This window comes from Leptonotus elevatus, chromosome 10, assembly GCF_054856555.1.
Source record: "Leptonotus elevatus isolate MCC_2025b chromosome 10, RoL_Lele_1.0, whole genome shotgun sequence".
NCBI classification, from domain to species: Eukaryota; Metazoa; Chordata; class Actinopteri; order Syngnathiformes; family Syngnathidae; genus Leptonotus; species Leptonotus elevatus.
In genome coordinates, this window is record NC_141248.1 from 11,081,180 (window position 1) to 11,101,789 (window position 20,610).

At 38.2% G+C, this 20,610-nt stretch overlaps 1 protein-coding gene across 3 annotated transcripts in view; it reads left to right on the forward strand.

The window, feature by feature from the left end:
- Positions 1-16,140, forward strand: part of cpne5b (copine Vb) — an 89,339-nt gene extending 73,199 nt beyond the window's left edge. For all 3 annotated transcript variants that reach the window (XM_086087092.1, XM_086087093.1, XM_086087094.1), the window contains 8 exons: positions 143-204; positions 2,974-3,020; positions 4,478-4,659; positions 4,741-4,868; positions 5,603-5,705; positions 9,661-9,718; positions 10,169-10,242; positions 11,847-16,140. In XM_086087092.1, coding sequence (XP_085943218.1) covers positions 143-204; positions 2,974-3,020; positions 4,478-4,659; positions 4,741-4,868; positions 5,603-5,705; positions 9,661-9,718; positions 10,169-10,242; positions 11,847-12,038 — 846 coding nt within the window. In that variant the 3' untranslated portion in view covers positions 12,039-16,140. The remainder of the gene's footprint in view (positions 1-142; positions 205-2,973; positions 3,021-4,477; positions 4,660-4,740; positions 4,869-5,602; positions 5,706-9,660; positions 9,719-10,168; positions 10,243-11,846) is intronic.
- The last annotated feature ends 4,470 nt before the right edge of the window (positions 16,141-20,610 follow it).

Below are 20,610 nucleotides of genomic sequence, written 5' to 3' on the forward strand. Positions count from 1 at the left end.
ATCGCTTAACTTCTGGCATGTGTGGCGAGTGCTCACTCAACATTGAAAGTCATTTATATGAAGCAGGGTTTCAGTTGTTTGGCCATCAAACCAAACGTGAATTTTGTCCAATCTGATTAGTTTTTTTCGTTCTTTCTTTGAGGTCACCCTGCTGTCATTCTCTGTGGAATCCGAATTCACATTCTTAGATTACATCAAAGGAGGGTAAGTGCACCTTTTTTTTCTTTGACTCAAAATTTGTTAGCACTGCTATTTAAGTTCACTTCCAAATGAGCATAAGATTTGCAATTCCCTCAGACATGCTGAGAGATAAAATCGCCAAAGAATCAACCCATTATATGTTCCAATGTGCACTAGTATTTGAGGATTATGGATCGACATACTGTTTATGTGAGACTATAACATAACTGCCACATCATTGCTTGTCTGGCTAAAATGCAGAACAAGCCTTTAACAAAAAATATATTTTTTTTAGCACACTTGAGTTGTATTTAAAGGGACAGTGTGTATGATTTAGTGCCATCTAGTGGTGAATGAACAATTTAATTCATTAAAAACCCACTATTAATTTCAATAATATGCAAAAATTGTTCTATCACATCAATGTAATTTTTTAAAATTTGATCGTAGGTCTATTAATCGCAATATATGACATAGGTTGTACCGCGCCTTTCAGGAGGCTGACATGTTTCTCCGCCATCTTTCTGCTATGGATACCCAAAGGAGAAGAACTTCGCAAACATAGTTAGCCTCTGGTGGTAGTTGCAGCTCGTGTCGGACGCAATGGGTCGACCGCCGCTTACCTTCCACAGCTGGGGCCTGTAGGTGGTCATCACTGAGGCCCGTGATTCAAGCTCCCGCCGTCTGTCTCCCTCTGCTTTGCTCTCGCTACCTTTTGCTAGCTTTTCCCGCTATCCGCTCTTGTTAGCCGCTCCAGCTAGTTCTTGCGAGCCATTCTTGTTAGCCGCTCCAGAGAGTTCTTGCTAGCCACTCGAGCTCACCGCTCCCGCTAGCTCCTGCTCGCCAGGCTGCTCGCTCGCTTGCTCAATCGCTTGAAGTGTGGTCCCTCTAAGGCACTGTAGTGCGCGTGCTTCAAAATCATTGCATTCTATTAGTTCACCACAAGATAGCACTAAATTATATAGAGTCCCTTTCCCATGTAATTACAATACATTTGTATTTATTATTTGTGTTTAAATCTTTATTAAAGTACAATTTAAAAAAAAACGTATATACAATGCATTTTTTATTGAATTATTTAAGCATTTTATTCAAGTGTAGTTGAACTGTTCAAACTGTGCACACCGTTACAGTGGCTCGTAATATACTTTTTAAGAGTTTAAGTAAAAACTTCTCGTTTTTAAGGAGCACTTACCCATTACGCAGTGCGGGATTGGCTATTCGGCATACAGCGTAGATACCCGGCGTCTTTTGTGGCTGTTACATTGGTATTTAATTATTGTTTATTTTTCCTCTATTTTACCCCAAGAGATCGGCTCACAATTCAGAGTGAGCAATCTGAACTGATCAATGGCGGATTTTTTTGTATCAATCCAGCCCTGCCAGTATGGAATCCTACTTTAATGTTGGTCATTGTGGTGGTACTTGAGAGCAAATTACAATACTTTCCAAGGATGTACTTGGCATAAAAGTTTGAGAACCACTGCTTTATATCAATACTGTGTACGCAGTTTGCTGCTGTATGTTCACCAGCTTGTAACTGGTTGAGGATTACGTGCCAAATATTCACAAAACAGCTCAAGCACTTGTTAGCGCTCTAATTGTGATGAAGTGGCTCAATTTACTGCCGGATTTGGCAACCGTTGTAATCATGAATATACAAACTACTCAGATTGTGTATATTAACAATAAGTAGCAAGCTATGAGAAAATAAAATATTGTCTGTCTGTTGATTTTTTTTTTCCAGTAGGGAATACAGGATGGAGAATGATGAACTCATTTGAACCCTAAATATAATAAAGCCAACAATTGCTCTGTGCTGAAAAAGGTTTAAGACAATAAACTGAATTCGGATGACGCTGTTTGTGGTAAAAGGGGAACTTTTTGGTGAATAAGGAATAAAGGAAAAATATATTGCAGCTATTGCAGGAGGAGTGCAGCTTTGTTTGTGTTCCTGGGACTGCAACGTGAACACATGTCAAAAGCAGTCATTTAACAGGCATTCAGCAAAGTGACAAGAGTCTCCAAAAGATGTCACAGCTTCTTTTCTAACACTGACCTTTAACTTAACAGTCCGCACACACACACACATTGCACAAACAGGCAGGTATACACACTGAATAGTCGTTTCGAAGGAGAGTTTAAAGAATGGCATCACTGTCACAGCATTTCCCGCAGCACAGTTTGCAAAGCTAGCATGCTACGCAGACACGGCAGCAAAAGAGGCCTCATGAATAATACAATCACATGTAATTAATGCTAAGGTTGGCAGGGTCGGGCGTTGGCATATTCACAGTCTCCGCCTAAAACTGAAAGGTTAATGTGAATCTTTAAGTCATTCATTCGGTTATCATTCTCTTGCCTTCCTCTGGGCTGGCGTTCACATGTAATGAGGGGGTGTTATTTGGGCCCCCCGAGATCTCGTCACTGTGCCGTAAATTAAGAAGAAGAAGGCAGAACTTCATCAGCGAGGGAGAATCAGATTATGATTTGTTCTTAAGTGCTCCATCTCTTTAATTACTCGTTGCTTCCACCTTCCACTGCTCCTAGTGGAGGTGAAAGTAGGATAAGTACACGGGTGTAATCACTTCAATCTTTCTTAGCGAACTGAGGGACCGCTTTATGCTTGACTACATATGACAAATGGCACTGACAAATTGAAGTACTGATGGCTTTTGGACCTTTGGCACCATAGGAAATCATTTGTGAAACGTGATGGGGAACGTTTGATATTGCTGCATGTTCGAGCTCTACATTTGTCTCCTCATCTTTTCCTTTCCACCCCCCTTTTAGGACGCAGATCAATTTCACCGTGGCCATCGATTTCACAGCATCTAACGGTGAGTGATACAAAGTGTATATATGTGTGGGGCTGTGTAAAGCGAGAACAGGTACAAGTGCTCTTTGACGGTGGTATGTCCAATTTCGGAATCAATCGCAAACAGATACAAAAGCGGGGGGCTCGGTCGGAAACTGTACAAACATTGTCACCTGCAGGTGATGACCTTTGCTCTATCAATATACGGTAAATAAAGGTAATGGCTGATAACATAGAGGACAAAATCACTGAAGGCTATATGAAAAGATGTTGCTACTCTCAACAATGTGTCCATGCTGTCACATTTCCTTCTTTCTGTCCATTGGCTTGACATATAGACATAAAAAGTCATAGTATTTCATATCATTTGGATGTACATTGTCTCGTAATGAAAATAGCATCTCTCTTATTTGTATTTGTGTTTTCAATATACTGATTTGCCAATAAGGATTAATTGTGAATGACCAAATAGTATGTCATTGCGGTGGGCTTATTTAGAAAGGTCACAGTTATTGACAAGCTGTCCAACAAGCCACAGCATAGTAATGAATGAATGAAGTTTGAACTTTAGATGTCGTAGTAGTACAGTATTCCTCAACAATATTAATGAGTTGTTCATTCCATTTGTTCAACTTATTTCTAATATCTTTGTTTTACTTTGATTATGGGTTCAATTGACTTTACGTAGTTCATATAATATTCATTAGTGGTAGCTGAGTACCGGTACCAGGAGCCGATACTTGAGACGTCGGCAAATACTAGTATCGGCCACTGTCTGCAAATTAGAAGAATAGAAAACAGCCATTCATTTGATGCAACCTTGATGAAAAAGCCTTTCTTTAAAATTATTTGTCATTGTTTTTGTTTTTTTATTTTATATTTTATTATTTTATTTATTTTAACTTTTTAATGGTATTGGTACTTGGTTTCGGTATCAGTGACTAGGGATGATATTTTGCATTTTGAAAAATATTGGCATCAGCCTTTTTACGAATCTGAAGGCTGATAAAGCTGGTATCTCACTGCAAAGTTTGGGTTTTCATCAGGATTTGTAAGATGTTTACAGATAGTTTTAGCTCATCACAAAGAAAATTTTAACATGTTCGGACAATTTTTCCACTGTCTGGGAAGATCTTTTGAAACTTTTTTTTAAACCTGCAGCTGACCTTTTAATTAAAAGAAAAAGTAATTTAAAACAAAATTGACACTAATATTTTCTCTTTTACTGCAAATGATTATCGGCTTGAAATATCGGTTATCGGCCTCCTTGACTACTAATAATCTGTTTTAACCCTGAAAAAAACCCATATTGATGTATCACTACTCAAGACTTGAGTACTCATCCTGGTATTGATCTGAAAAAAAAAGTGGTATCAAAAATCCCTAGCTATGAGAAAAGTAATTAAAGACTGTGCTGTATCTGTACAAGCTGTGCACAGCAGTCAGCTTGAAGCTTTGTGTTGGTTGTGTGATCAACAGGTAACCCCTCTCAGTCCACCTCACTCCACTACATGAACCCGTACCAGCTGAACGCCTATGCCATGGCACTGAAGGCTGTCGGGGAGATCATTCAGGATTATGACAGTGATAAGATGTTTCCCGCTCTTGGCTTTGGAGCCAAACTTCCTCCCGATGGACGAGTGTCCCATGAGTTTCCACTGGTAAAGTCGCTTTCCATTCAGAGACCTTTTTGCATTAAATGCTTTATGATACTCAAGTGTCATTTGGTGTTCCCTCCTTAGAATGGAAACATGGAGAATCCTTACTGCAACGGCATAGAGGGCATTTTAGAAGCCTACCACCAGAGTCTGAAGACAGTACAACTATATGGGCCGACCAATTTTGCACCAGTGGTGAACCATGTTGCAAGGTGAACAAACTATACAGGAATATGATGGCAATATGTGTGTGGGGGGGGGATACCTAAAATATTTTAAAATGTTCATCCTTATTAGTCTCACAACAACGAAAAAATTTGTGTCCTCCTCATACTTGAACATAAACTTAATTTTAACCAAAATGTAGTAGGATTATATATAAATCAAGTGTGCCAAAAATAGTGTCCACAAGTGCTCTCCCAACTCTGTTTTTTTTATCCATCTTTTTTTATCCAGACCAAAAACAGCACAGACTAAGTAAATAGGACTTGACATACTTGAACATGAATTTAGATCACATGACAGCTGTCAGCAGAGGTTTGATTTAGTCGACAGGACAAATGAGAAATGATGTATGAACATTAACATGCACTGACATACGCTATCATATCACTTGGGGGGGTGTATAAAATTTGACATGCTCAAAATACACTTCAAAGCTAATAATGATCTCCTTCGCCTGATGCGATATGCAAATACAGACTGAAAACATCATCCTTTCACATTTTTTCTCAAGCGCTCTTAACAATTGACCGGTTTAAATTTAGCGTATGAAAATGACAAAATGACAATCTGTGAACGGAACAACTTGTTTTGTCCTCCGGAACAGACGCATTCTCTGATTAGTGTTATCTGATGAGCATTTTGTATGACAAAGCAATTAATGCTCGTTTGTTTGCTATTTGAAAACCCTGCGATGTCTAATTGAAGGTGTGTGCACACGCAGGTACGCGGCGTCAGTGCAAGACGGCTCCCAGTACTTTGTGCTCCTCATCATTACAGACGGAGTCATATCTGACATGGCTCAGACCAAAGAGGCCATTGTTAATGTAAGTGCGGGGAAGGCCACGACTCATTTGTCGAAGACACACTTTCATTTCAATGTTGCTCGTGAAGACGGGGATGGAGGTCATTCATTAACATTTTGACACAATTTCCTCCAGGTGTCCAATTAAATGAACAAGCGAAGGATTACTATTATCGTTCCGAAATGTGTGTGCTTGTAATGGTCATTGACTAAAATTAATTTGCCACACAGTGAATGTATTCAACAAGTGTATTAAATACATAAAAAAACAGGATATTTGCTCTCTCCACAGACATCATTCTGCTTTCTCTCTCCCAAATGTATTTTATTTTTCTATCTCTGAATAGAACCTTTTTTTCTCTTCTTCTAAGCACCAATCACCTCCTCCGCAGCCAGCCGCAGGCTCAGAACACACAGCAGACTGGATTTAAAGGGAATTTGCGACTGTTAGTCAACACATTAGAACAGCCACACCTTCCTTTTAAGATCTTGCCTGCTGCTCTATCTCACAGTTTCTTCTATGACTGCTGACTGATGCTTGCCGCTTCCACTTCTTCCGCTTTCACATCTTTATGACTTGTTTTTATACATATTGGCAAGGTGTTTTTTCTCCCCCCAAAAAATAATAACAATGGCATGGGAAAAAGTTGCACGACGTTATTGGAATTTGTCACTAACCTCTGTGTGTGAGAGTGAGTTTACAAATTGTAGCAGTTTTTGTTAGTCTACAAAAAAAAAGTGTCACCTTCCCTCTGGCCCCTTTGCCGCCACCCTTGGAAAAGTGAGACTGTCTCGCCCACACTTACAAAGACTTGTGCCTGTCTCTTTCGTTCTCATCCCCTCTCGAGGATGAAATCCCGCTTTCACCAGACGTGTCACCCCTTTCCCTATAGAACCAAATCCTTCACAGCCTTTGATTTCTTTCGCCCTCTCATCTTCTTATTAACTGTCTGTCTTTATCCTTCATCTCGCCACATATGCCAAAAGCTCTCCGCTACACTTTAGATTGGAACCAGGATTTTCTTGAATGAAACTTCAAGGGCTGCTCAGAAAAAAGAAGGCAAAGCACGCTGGGGGGGTGCTTTATGGGGGTTTTGGGTGATCAACAAAGTGAAACCTAAGGGAAATGCAAGTCCTATCATGATCCATCCATATTCTATACTGCTTATCTTATTTGGAGTCTGAATGCTAATTAGAACATCATGGCAGCAGCGTGGGTTTGCTAAGTTCTAAATAGAGGACGTCGGGTCACCTGAGTAGACATCTTATGCTGAAAAAGTGTGTGCGGGCTTGCACCTATGTCTTGATAAACACCCAATAAAGAAAATGTGTGCATGACATTTGCATTTAAGCAGCACATCCGCAGTGAGTTGCTGAGGAAATGGTTTCTTTGTTGTTTCATTATACTGACTCCAGGCTGTCAGCAGCATGGGAAAAAATAAGGCATGATATACTGCTAGGTTATTTTGGGTTTTAATGTCATAGGCTGTGCAAGTGTGTGTGGGAGGACAGGCACTGACAGAAGTGTTGAATACTGATTATTACGTTGATGTGCGGTTGGGGAAGCAATGGTAAAAGAGGATCTCTAATTGTCCAGATAAATGTCATTAAAGTAAATAGCTGCAGTTGTTACACTAAAAGTCAGGCTGGCCTGCCTTTGGATAATATTGCTCGCCAATAAAGCATGCATTCACCCATTAGTCATCAGATTCAAGAGGGACAAGATGCGGTCTACCATTTTGATTTGTTCTCCCATTTTCATCCACACCGCAAGTAGTGGTTTGTGAAATATGCACTTTACATCATTTCAAACATTTGTGTTATAGCATCTTCCCAAACTCTTTTTCAAATTTCTTAGAACCATTAGCGATTCAATAAATAAAACAAAATGCTGACAAACCCCGTGTAGTAGGCAAAAATGAACACACTTAATGCATTACAGTGATTGATTTGTTATTTTAATTTTTTTACTATTTTTCTTTAATAAAACAAGCCTACTCAAGTGTATCTAACCTCACTATTTTCACCTGTTATTGGCTACAAAATATCCACCAAGGACATGCTAGAATGAACATGTCTTCTGTGGGCGGACATTGCATTTTTCACCTAAATGTGAGCAGGCCAAACTGCAACAAAAAAAAGCCTAAAATTATTACAATGAAGTAAGTGTCACAGCAATAGAGAGGCCCTTAAAGTGTCCTAATCCACCACTTAATAAAACACTATCACGTCACAATTTTACAAAATAATGTACAAATACGCAACATAACAACGTGTGGCATTAAAGACAGAGAGTGAGCAATTTCACTTATTTGGAATGAATACCATTTTTACTACAATATCAATACAACAATATCATTTGGCGCAGTCCACAATCAATATTTTTATAAAACCGGAGAGGGTGATTATTTATAGATCATAAAACCTATCCTCCTTTCTTTGCTTCTGCCTGAAAGATAGCTGTCTACTCAAAATAATAATAATAAATAAAATAATAATAAATAAATCATGTCTGGGTTGAAACAAGCCAGCCAGCAACAGAGTTGGCTGACCTATTTTCACAATGTCCAGTTTTTTCTTGAAAAGATTTAATAAATAATCTATAACAAAGAATACATTTGAATACTCGCTGAAATTCTTCCTCTACCTAATATGCCTCTTTTTTGTGATTCTGAAATCTGATTGGTTGGAAAACACATCCATGGCTAATAGTGTGTACAATATATGGGCCAACACATTACATTGACATGAGATAACACATAGAAGCTGAAATCCGATCTAAAATGCACACTACTTGAAGCTGGGAATGCATAAACTAACACCATTTTATTTCAGTTTTAAAATCTAGGTCAATGCCTCTGATCATGTTTGTATCAGAATGGCCTTGCAGGCTTCTTGACTACAAACCACTGGTGGCGGGAGGTCCTGAACATGGGGCAATGAAGCTTACATAGCTTGCATCCATTCGTGTGATTTGCTGCAATGACGGCAAGCAAAACTAAATTATGGAGTGACTTGACCTATACAACACACTTTGTCTCCCATTAGCGCTGCTTTAGAAGACACATTCACTTTTTGAGACCCTGAAAAAGCTGCTAACCAGAATTTTGAAACGATTCACTTTTTAGTTGCTGTTCATGCAATCACTATCACATACATATCAATCATTACTCTCATAACACAATATGCTATATATTGACATTTTTGTTCTGTTTTTATCTGTGACTGACAAGAGACAGTATTTGTTTGTTTTAGTGGAAAAAGTACAAAGCCTCAATGCAAAGTAAGCCTTTTAAGATGATTGTATTTGTAAATGTTTTGTTCTGATTCTGGTACTTAATATGTTACAATGAAATTGTCATACCTTATGATGCATAATATTTGAGGTCGAATTTTATTGATGTGGACGAGTGGCTTGGGAGTGGATGGGCGAGTGACCGAGGACGGATGCTGTACAAACTGAAGTTGGCATCTCCTCCCTTTCCCTCCTCTCCCAGCTCAAAACAGCTTCCATCCATTCAAAACCTCACGCAACATATTTTATCGCTCATCGCGAGGCTTGCCAAAACTTCCCTCGTGGACTGTTGAACTTGCGCTGCCACAGCAATATGTAAGCAGCTGTTTATCAGTGTAGCAGTTCACATTGTCACTTGATCTCAACTCCTCCTGCATGCAGATAAACATTTTGTGAGCAAAAGCTGATAGCAGGGCACTGCAGTACTTTACTTTCTCACCTTGCTTACACGACGTAATGCACTGATTTTGTCATTCCATACAAGCCTTGTGGGACTTAAAGGTCATTCCGCGAGTTAAAGAGCGATATAGAACATTAGTGTGGCTGTACCATGCATAGCTGAGCATGTAACTGCTCTGATGTCACAATGTCGGTTACATTATACAAGCTTTCCTCCTCCCCGAAATGAAATAAAAGGTGGATATGGCCAATTTTTAATTGCTCTGCTTTGATTATTCTGTAGGGTGCAAAGCTTCCAATGTCCATCATCATCGTCGGAGTGGGTCAGGCGGAATTTGACGGTATGGCGACTTTCATGCTTAAGCCTGCTGCAATGATAAATATTAATCGCCCCTTTAATGTAGGCGGGAAAAACACAGCCACGGTATTATGCAGATATTGCAGGGCTTATACTGTAGAATTGTCCTCGTTTTTCAACAAACCTGTGAACACGTATTTGGTAGTTGTATTTGAAATTGCAGTTCATTATTGTGAGGAAATTGCTGTCCAGAATAATTTGAGTCCGAGGTAAGTGCTTAATTATGAAATATAATGGCTGATGGTAATTACTTGCTTTGCAGTGCTAAGAAGGAAAGATGATTGTGAATGTCAGAGGCCCTAACACAGAACTTTTCAGTTGATTAGATATATATGCAGCTACAGAACACTTCAAGCTATTCGCGCCTTTCGTGAAGTGCAATTTTAAACATTTATTTTCTTTGCTTTCCACTCGCGCCTTTATGTTCTTGCAGCGATGGTGGAGTTGGATGGTGATGACATTCGTGTCTCTTCCCGAGGGAAACTTGCAGAGAGAGACATTGTCCAGGTAACAGCCTTTATCATAGCATAAATCTTTTAGGTATTCGCTGTCGTTTTAGAAACACTATCTAGGTTAGAAAAGGGAAAGCGGGGGAGAAAGTTCCATACCGCACCATTCATTCGAATAAAAATACGTATGCAATGGTGTTGAATAAAAAAACTATCAAAATGAATTCATTTTAAAGTCCCATGTGTGTTTGCCTTTTTGCCACCAGTGACTGACAGTATTGTGTCATTTCCAGCACATTACTGTGCTTAATGTGCTTCTTATTTGAACACCCCTAGACCAAAAAGCCACATAAAACCAAAGAAAAAGCATAACACCCCTTCAAAGTTCATCTCTATGCTTGATAAACTAAGCTCATGTAATGTCATGTCATGTTTTACAGCAATTCGAGCTTGTTTGCTTTAGAATCCAGTTTCTTGGGAAATTGTACTACCTTGGGGAAGTTTAGAAATTAAAAAAAGTAATAATGCTTCGAATAGTATTCTAATTTAATCCTCACGACAAAAGTGCTGCTTGTATTTAACCTGAGAGCTACTTCTTACAATCTGAAGGCTACGAGCCTACCAGTGTATCTGAAATGCCTTTTCCCACCAAGTTGCAGGGTTGGCTGCTTAATTTAATTATCAGTAGTAATAAAACGATATCCATTGATGTGAAAACACTGACCATGTTAATGGTTTAAGAAGATAGGAAACAGATAATTATTCAACAGTTTATTGCTGCATATGGCTACATGTCTACATTTTCAAATGATCACATCTCCAATGTTCATAGAAAAAGACAATAATGGGGTTTTCATCCAAATGTTTTAAAAAAAAAATGTAAACTTAGTGAAAACGTGCAAAAAGAATATGCGAATTATGCCTTTTTCCATTTGTTACTATTTTTTTTTTATATTGAGAAGCGAAGAGACCACGCCATAAGATGATGTCAAATGAGAGCGCCTCTTTACCACAAGACACTCGACTGACTGTCAACAAAAGATTATTTCAATTTCTTTGTCTTCACAAATATACCTTACTTTATCATCCGCCGCCATTTTTTGTCACTACAATGTACGTGTATCCGGTCCTGTCATTGTTTATTCGCAAAACCTATTTCCAGAGTCAAAATTAGCATTTTCCTTTTATCAATGCACTGAAAAATCCACTCAAGTGTAAAAACTTTTTGCAAATTGTAGGCCTTTTTCAAATTTCTAGTATTTCCATTTATATTTTTTGGAAATTTTTATAAAAATAGGTGGATGGAAGCCCACCTAATGTCATTACTGGTGAACTATTTTTAGAACAGGCTACTCATTTGGTCCATGGGGGCAGCCTGGTGTGGCAGTCACAATGTTGGTGACACCCGCCCTGGAAGCATTTTTATGTGTTGTCTTTGAATATGAAAACACAACCAACTATTCATTTTTTACTCACTTCTGTTACTGAGGGTTTAGCTTTTAAGAGCTGTATTTTGATTTATTTTACATCTACAGTTATATAAACTGTACACTGACTACTTTTCGTTGTGTCTGTAATTTTTTCAGTGTTGTCCCATGAAAACATATTATTAAATGTTAAATGTGTTTTTTTTATATGACATTTTGTGTTGTTCCTCCTCAGTTTGTTCCCTTCCGAGATTATATGGACCGGACCGGTAACCATGTGTTAAGCATGGCCCGGCTGGCTAAAGACGTGCTAGCGGAGATCCCCGACCAGTTCATTTCCTACATGAAGAGTCGAGGGATTAAACCCAACCCGGCCCCGCCGCCGTACACGCCGCCCGGACTCACACACCACCACACACACATCTGAGCGTCTGATTGATGACTGACAGCGTGAAGCAGCCATCTTCATCAGGTTGCTTTTTCTTGAAGAGAAGATGCAAACTTTAAAGGACTCGTCGGCTAAAAGCCTTTTTTAAATCAGAACTGCGGCGTAGACTGTTTGACGTCTAAATGGACAGCAGGTCGGTTGAACAAAAAGATCATGTTGTGGTTAAAACTTGTGCCTGTCTGTGCTTGTTTCTGACAGTGTTTCAGGACATGTGAAGCACTACTTGTCAGTTTTTTGGTGTGGCCTAATCCAGTAATATTTTCAGGCACCTTTTCTTGTCTGGAATTAGTTTTTATATTTGGAGATTATCTCCTCATTTACGTAATGATACATCAAGAATGTTTAAGGAAAAGTACCTGTAGTGTCGTTTACAATTTGATTTATTCAAACATCAATCAGGTATTTCATACCCTCAGACCTTGAAAGTTTATAAGGGCATGTTGTACAAGAGTCCCCTTATTTACATTGTACTGTCAAATATTACATTTTACTGTTAAGTATTATTCAAAGTGGCATGGAGAGTTGATCAAACTGAAGAAAAGATAAACCTATTTTTATTTGCTTTACATATATAGACAATTTAATCTATGAATGGTTGCAGGTTAAACGTTACACATGATTATATTTGATTAAAATAATAATATTTATTCAAAGAAATATAAAGCATATTTATTGATATTTTTGCAAGCATGATCAACTTTCTCTATCCGCACCATTTTTTGTTGTCTTGCTAACATATTAGCTTGCTAGCATTTGTTAGCATGCCACAATCAATAAAAGTAACTATTTGTTATTATGATTTGGTTTCAAACATTCTTCGTTGATAGTATGTGGTTGTATAACCTCTTTTTGTTGTTGATGTCTGTATCTACTGGAAGTAAAGTTGCAAGGGTCGGAAATGTTCTGGTACACTTTGGAACCTCTAAAGTCAGCCACAGCCCATTCCACTGGTTTGTTCATATCTTGAAACAATTATGAGAATGAAATGAATGAATGAAACGGTCACAAGGGTCAAAATGACACCACTGGCTGTTAAGCAGCTTGTCGTCTGGTGTAATTCTGTTTGTTGTTGTTTTCTTATTGTCGGCCTTTTGAAACTTGAGCCATATTGAACAAAGAGCCAGGACAGAGACGTATGTAGCGCAATCATTGCTAGGCTACTCCTATATTGTTCTTCTATATTGTATTGTTCATTCCATTTCTAGTTCCTCATTGACATCGGCACCAATCTGTGATGGTCTCATTTAAAAAAAAAAAAAAAAAAAAAAGCCAAAGAAAAAGCTAAACACAGTTTTGTAGAACTTTTAGATGCAAGTCTAAAAATATAAACTCAAGTCATGTGATTTGCTGAAGTACCATGTGAAGGTGATTATTTTCCTCTATTGACTTTAGGGCCATTACAATTTTGAGGTTCCACTATGCTGAATTCTGGAAAGTCCATGCATGAAATAGTTTGTGCTATGTGCAATTGGCTGAGGCTATCAACTGAAAAGGAATAACGTGCTGGCTTTAACAATTGGTTTATGATTGAACATGTGGGAGGAACTATTAAGGTCTCATAGACTAGCAAGCATTTTGCAAAACAATTCCTTTAAATTCCAGTCAGATCTTACATACAGTATTAAAATGTTCCACCTTTTGCAACCCTAATTAAATTATCTAATGGTCACCCACTCACAGTGTTGCTGCTGGGGTAAAAAGTTCTACTACAAAGTGTGGCAAACTGACTTTGAGCTTGTTTAGATGCTTATAATTTTGAGTTAAAATTGCGCCTACACATATCCAAGGAAGCTACCTGACATACCATACATACTCGAAGAGGAATGGATGGCGGATGGAGATTATTGGGAAAACACATCTTGTTTTTGCCATGAGGTTTAACGGTCAGTAAATCTGAACCTGTCACAGTTCTAAACATAAAGTGGTGAGACCCTACCATCCCCCCCCCCCCAGCTGTGAGGCATCAACTGTCAGGTAACCTTCATTCGCACAGACATTGCATCACAAGTCAGAGTTCTTGCCGCCAGTGTTCTTCACTGTGAATTTTCATTTCATGTAGTTGTCCTTCCATTTTTTGCAAATGTGTTGAGAGGCAGGTCACAAATTGTCAAAAGTCATTTGTTATATTATGAACATGCGTGCAATATACAATGTCTCTACAATTGAGTACTGTTCTGTAGCCACCTGCATTCTTCGCTATTGGTTTAGTGAGCATAAAATAGACACTGAAGCATAAAACAGCTGGCACCAACATCACATATCCTCTTTATGGCATCAAACTTGTGACCCATTCTCCAACAACAACAAAGAGAAAAGTGAGACAGTCTTATGATGTGTTGCTTTTTGAATACAAAGATCAATACAAGTCCAGAGAGGAGTTCTGGCACATGGGCACCATTGCCGGAAACAGCTCTGCGTTTTCTGTTGCAGATCCATTGTTTCTTTTTGGGTTCATTACTTCTTGTATATGAGCTCTTCTATTTCAAGCTTTGGGCTCTATTCGTGTAGGCGGTGCACAAAAATTGACGAATCCTGATTTTCATGTAAGCGCAAAGCTCGCTGTATGTGTTGGCCAATTTGGCAGATCAGTCTGCGACAAGATGGTCAGTTCTGCAAAACTTTGACATGTGACAATTTGGCGGTGGCAGGAAGTCGGTCGAAACGTACGCCTGCTGAGAGCACATCTAAGTCTTTTGGTAGACTGCTGGTGTAACAAGATTATGGTGAATTTTGATGGAGGCACAGGCAGACAGATATGCGAGCTCTGTGGACTTGTGTGGTAAATGTCAGACATATGTAAACAGCAGGCATCAAACCCTCTTAATCACTGTAGAAATCAATTCTTTGGATCTGTCATTATCCAATCGTAATCAATTCGCTGCAATTTTGCATTGTCCTCATCCGCACATAGATGTTTCGATGCAAGGCTGTCATTGTGCTACAATTAAAGGGAATGAGAGGAGTCACTTCACTGCCACAGCTGTGCATCAGCAACATCCCTCTACTAATTACGCCGGCTTGCGTTCATCTTCAAAATTACCAAAACTCGGTCTAACTTGCCTCTGTACAGATTTTCGCCAGTCACAGAAATAGAGACCTTTGTGTTTAAATTAAAAAGTCAATAGAGAAAAGAGTAACCCTTTATATGAAAACGAACCATATCATACTATAAGCTTGACAATAAGACATTAAAACGATGGGATCAGTGTAGAAACATAAAAACAAAAACATGATGATTAAATAAAATGAAAGAATAGCGTACTGATATGTCATTGTTATAAATAGAACAATATGTTCTTTTATAACTGAATACAACTTTTGCTAATTTTGTCAGCATTCCTCTCAATGTCACCATCATCTCTTTTTTTTATGTGGGGTTTTGCTTTCCACCCTAATATTCCGTGATGATTGCTTTTGAGGTGTCCTTTCCTTTAAAATAAATCACTGACTCATTCATTTAGTTTCCAAATGTAGCATAAAAAGAGACGTACATATGTGACAGTTCATTGCCATTCTTTCACTATTGGACGGCAACAGGTAAATATTTTGTGTAGAAGGAAACCATTTACAATGAAAATGTAAATTGGTATCAATATGCATTAGAATGTAAAGCATACATAAATGCTGATTTGCATATTGATCCTGGCAGCACTTTTATATTAAAGAGTGCTTATTGAATAAGTTTGATATTTTTCGAGAAATACTGTTTTGAATATTTTTTTGTATTGTATGAAAGGCCATTACTCCTGCCATCAATTACACATAATTTCCCTTTCTGGTTGGATTTTCGATATGGATGGACTGCATGCGTCCTTAAGTGTTTTTATACTGTCACTGCCATTTTAGGAAATAGAAACCAGCCCAACAAGACAACAAGCATGTCAGTTTCTCCTCTGTTGTACCTGCTTCTACAATTCTTCTCTCACCAGTGGTTAAAAAAACAACAACTCAATTGTAGCATGTAATTAGCATGTTACAGTTTATTTTTTAATGCCACAATTTATCTTTGTCGTTTATAAAGCATTTATTTCTCTAGTTTTTTTTTTTTTTGCATGACACTCTTCCTTTCCTTTGTTGTACATGATTATTGTCAAATGGTTGGTTGTGAAATGCTTTGTAATGGATTGCCTTAAATTAAAGTTCAATTTAAAGAAAAAAAATCAACACTTGTAGTGTCATTTTATGGCATCTGTGATTTCAGGGTGGCCAAATAAACCTTTTTTTTTGGTCTGATTTGTTGGCTGACCAGTGACAGGAGCAATCTGACTGATGTTGTTACCGACCTTGACTTTGTCGATGAGGTTGTGATACTTGCGGCATCAGTGGAAGTCCATGATTTTGATTTTCAGATTTTGCATTAGATCAATGTTGAACACGCACACACACACAATCAGAAAGTGTGTAAAATCCAAACTGAGAGATTAGAATGAAGTAGCGATGTAAGTCCCCAACAAAAAATCTAATTTCCAGGACAACCTGTCCTATCCATTTATTACCTTGGAAAATGATAAATCAATAAATGTTACTACTTATCTTGAAATTCTGCAGAAATGACAGCCATCTCAGTCCAATATCATAACCACCCCCCCCCCCCGAACTCCCATCCCCCCCCCCCCCGTTTTGTTTGTTTGTGTATTTGTTGTTGCTTGATCACTGCCCGCTTTCTGCTCATGGGAAATATCTGGCTCTATGTCTATTCATACGAGATCCGTGCTGCCTTTGTATAAGGGTGAAATAAATATGGTGATATTGTCTATAATGGACATGCCAACGTCATCTTCAAGTGTGTTGGACACCATGTTGTTGATGTCCTCCTCGTCCTTCCACATCTCAGCATGTCATTCATTCACCCTTATAGAATCATAATACATTTGATTATTTATTAAGCTTGTTTCTTTTGGAATTCTTCCATTTGATCATCCGTATAATCTGTCATTGGAGCAACAACTTTTGATGTTGAAGGACAGGAGACAATGGGTGGTATTTGAGGACACCGTGTGTTTGTTTGATGGATATATTGACTCGCATTCCAACACTATTTGCATTTTGCTCTCTTCACTAAAACAGAAAAATAACTGGCCTTGCTTGACCACTACTCTTCCATCGGACTTTCTCTAGCTGGTAATATAAAAGCTCATGAGTAATTTTTTTGATTGTCCCTGCTTTTTCATTTTCATGCAAATTTGGCACCTTGACTTTTGACTCACCGTCTGCTGCTGTTGTAGATGAGAATATAGCATCGCCAGTTTCAGCTATTCCAATCGCCAATAATCGTAAAATATTCATTCCAGCAGGACCATAGGACTGACGGCAAGGAATGAGGGCAGCAGCGTCAAGTGAAGCTCCATCTTCTCTGCCAAAATACTGCACAGGCAACAGCTGTGTGATAATGACAGCGTTATTCATATTATAACACACACCAACAGAGGCCAGTACCCTGTAGCAGTGGCGTGCACAGAGATTTTGGGGGGCAAGTGCTCCGGGGGGAAAAAAAGGGCATTTTTGTGCACAAGGAATATACCTTACTGACAATTCCGAGATGACGTCACAAGTCAAGATGGCCATCAATTTGGTGAACGAAATCTATCTGCTCATTGAAAAGCGTTGGACTTTGGATTGTTGTAATCTGATTTGTGAGGATTATTTTGATTTCAAAATGTGATGACATGTCGTTTGTATGATAGTCACAGGAAAAAGCATTACAATCCGCTGCTTGTTTTCACCGTATAAAGGAAGCATTTGCATTGTGTTGCATTGGAGACATATCAGAAATGCCCGAATGTTCAGAAATGTCAGTAGAAGTTTTAAAATAAACATTACACGCATAATAATAATTAATAATACCCCACAGCTAGTTTTAATAACAGCCTATTAGGGCAACATGACTTGTAGCATAAAAGTAATTTACAGTTATGGTTTGTACTAAATTATAGCTAATAATTTAGCTAAGAATAGCTTCATGCCTGCTGATTTAGTACAAACTACTTTTAAAAATTATTTAAAATGGGATCTTTAGAAGGTGCTAAACTCTAGTTATCATGACTCTCTCTGGCCTTGACTCTGAGTCTGACCTTTCATCTTCATGCGTCTTTTGATTTCATCCAAGCTAAGCCATCCGAGCAGAGAGAAGCTTCCCCTGACTCATTTTCTTTTCCCCTTTCCAGCCTCTCCTTTCTAGGCATTATGCTACAATTACTAAATAAATATACCAATTGTAACCCAACAGACCAATGGCATGAGAATGAATAAGACTGACTGTTGTCATTACAAGAAGGCAAAAGGGTATTTTTCACAGGCAATTGACAATTGCAAACATCCGGGCATTTCTGATATTTCCACAATGCAACTCAATGCAAATGCTTCGATCACCAATGACGGATTGTTTTTTGTTTTGTTTCTGTGACTACTAGCATAACACAAACCAGACACAAACAACAGTTCATCACATTTTGAAGTTGTTAGAGTAAACAATATTAAGTATTGTACTCTTTGCGTGTTCAATTAATTGAATGGTGAGATTCTGTTGAAGAAGTTCCTTTGCAAAGGTTTTAATTACCAGAAGCTTCTGGTCGCACATTTAAAGTCACCCAAGCAGTGCTTCGTTCAAATGTGTCTCTTTCTCTCCAGCTCACATCGTTATTTATTCACAAAAAGGGTTCAGAAAAAGGTCAGCCCACAACACACCTGGTTACAACTGAATACAAGAGAATCCGTTCCCATGGGTATAAATCAGATTAAAAGAATGCAATAATAATAAGCCTGACTCCCTTGGTGACACAGCAAAATCCCCGGAAACCTCCCTTTTAGATTACGAATGAATAGACAGACCCGTTGCTCTTTCTCATGAAAGTAACACAGATAAGAATATAGGTCTATTCATACAGCCATACTGAGTTAACATAATTATAAACGGCTAAAATATAATTTAAAACTGAAAAACAATGTTAATAACTTAACAATCCCTCATTTGAGCTCATAAGAGCTCAACACATTAAAACATTTTTTTTCAATGGTTGTGTGATAAAAATAATTATCCTTAAAACATCCCTTTAGCAGAAGAGGAGGTAATTTAGCAATCATTTGACATTAAAAAACAATTTGATACATTTAAAAGATTTTTAGTGAAATAAGCATAGCATATGTGAGGCTTAACATAAAATGTTGTTCATTAAAAAGTGTCGCAATGTATCGGCAGACGAATATGTGTTCTTTGAAGCCATCTTGTGATGAAGTTCTTTGAAGGTCTTTTTTTTTTTTTTTAATGAAAAGAGTGTCGCAATAGTTCGTCTCTTCTTTAAGAATTTGGGGTAGACTACCCAAATTCTTCGATTTGTCACCTGGGATTATTCTGCCCAAAATGTGACTGATCAAAGGAATGATTGCCCAAAAAAAGGCACTTGCTCTTGATCCGTTGACTGATGTCCTCAAACGGCAGCTCCGGAACCGGGCACGGATTCAGCTGACGTGGCTCCAGGTCGGAGGTGATAAGATTGATGCTCCAGTTGTGGAATTTCGTCTCTCCTTTCAACCTGAGAGCATCAGTTGATGAGATGGCCGAGCCTGGCACGTCTCCTTTCCAGTTGTGGAATTTCTCCTCATCAACCCCCTGGGGCCGTTCTCCTGAGTGCAAAAACTTTTCATTTTTAGTTTCTCATAAACTCACATAAATTTTATTTGGAGGAAAAAACCCTGATAGTTTTTGTTAGTTGGGATTAATAAATGTTATTTGATTAAGATCCGTAGGTCCTGTGCTGTTGGAACAGGAAAAGATCTATTTTTGTGACATTAAAATAGAGCCCAGCCCTTGATTGAGTTGAATGACATTCGCTCATTCATTAATATAAGACAGAGCTTATAAATATTTATCTTTCAAATAGGTTTTGTTCAATAATAGGTAATTTTTTTACCACGACTAAATTTGTTCTAAATTTGCATAACTGTGCCTTTCATATCTCTTATTCTCTTCCCAGAATCCCATGACCGGCCGAATCCTGGCATGCTGGGAAAAACTCACATATCTTCATATTATCTATACTCTTTTGCAAACACTGGGCTCCAAACATTACATTTTTCAAATATGATTCTGAGATAAAAGATATAATATAATATAATTACCTTCATTCGGCGAATATGCATTATTGTCCTTGCTTGCTTCAGACTTACTTTGCGATCGATTTCCTCTGATAGATTTCTTCAAACTGTGGATTATCATTTTCAAACTCATCCTGTCAATTGGAGTGTAGGCCGATACCCCACAACCTTTTTAATTTCGTTTTTAATTTTCTAACTCGTCTACATTGGTTAAATTCTTAAACATAAACTCCCTCATTTGACAAAGATCCACTGATTTTTTCAAACATGTCAAGATAAAGGGAGGACAAAATAGAGACCTCATGACTCAAAAGACGTCATAAATAACTCAACCCTCTAAATCAGGCTATGAGATAAACAAAAGAGCTACAAAACATTATAAAACTAAACATAAGCAGATATAACTTAAGACACTAATATATGATGACTTTGGGGCCATAAAAATAGAGGTAACCATATT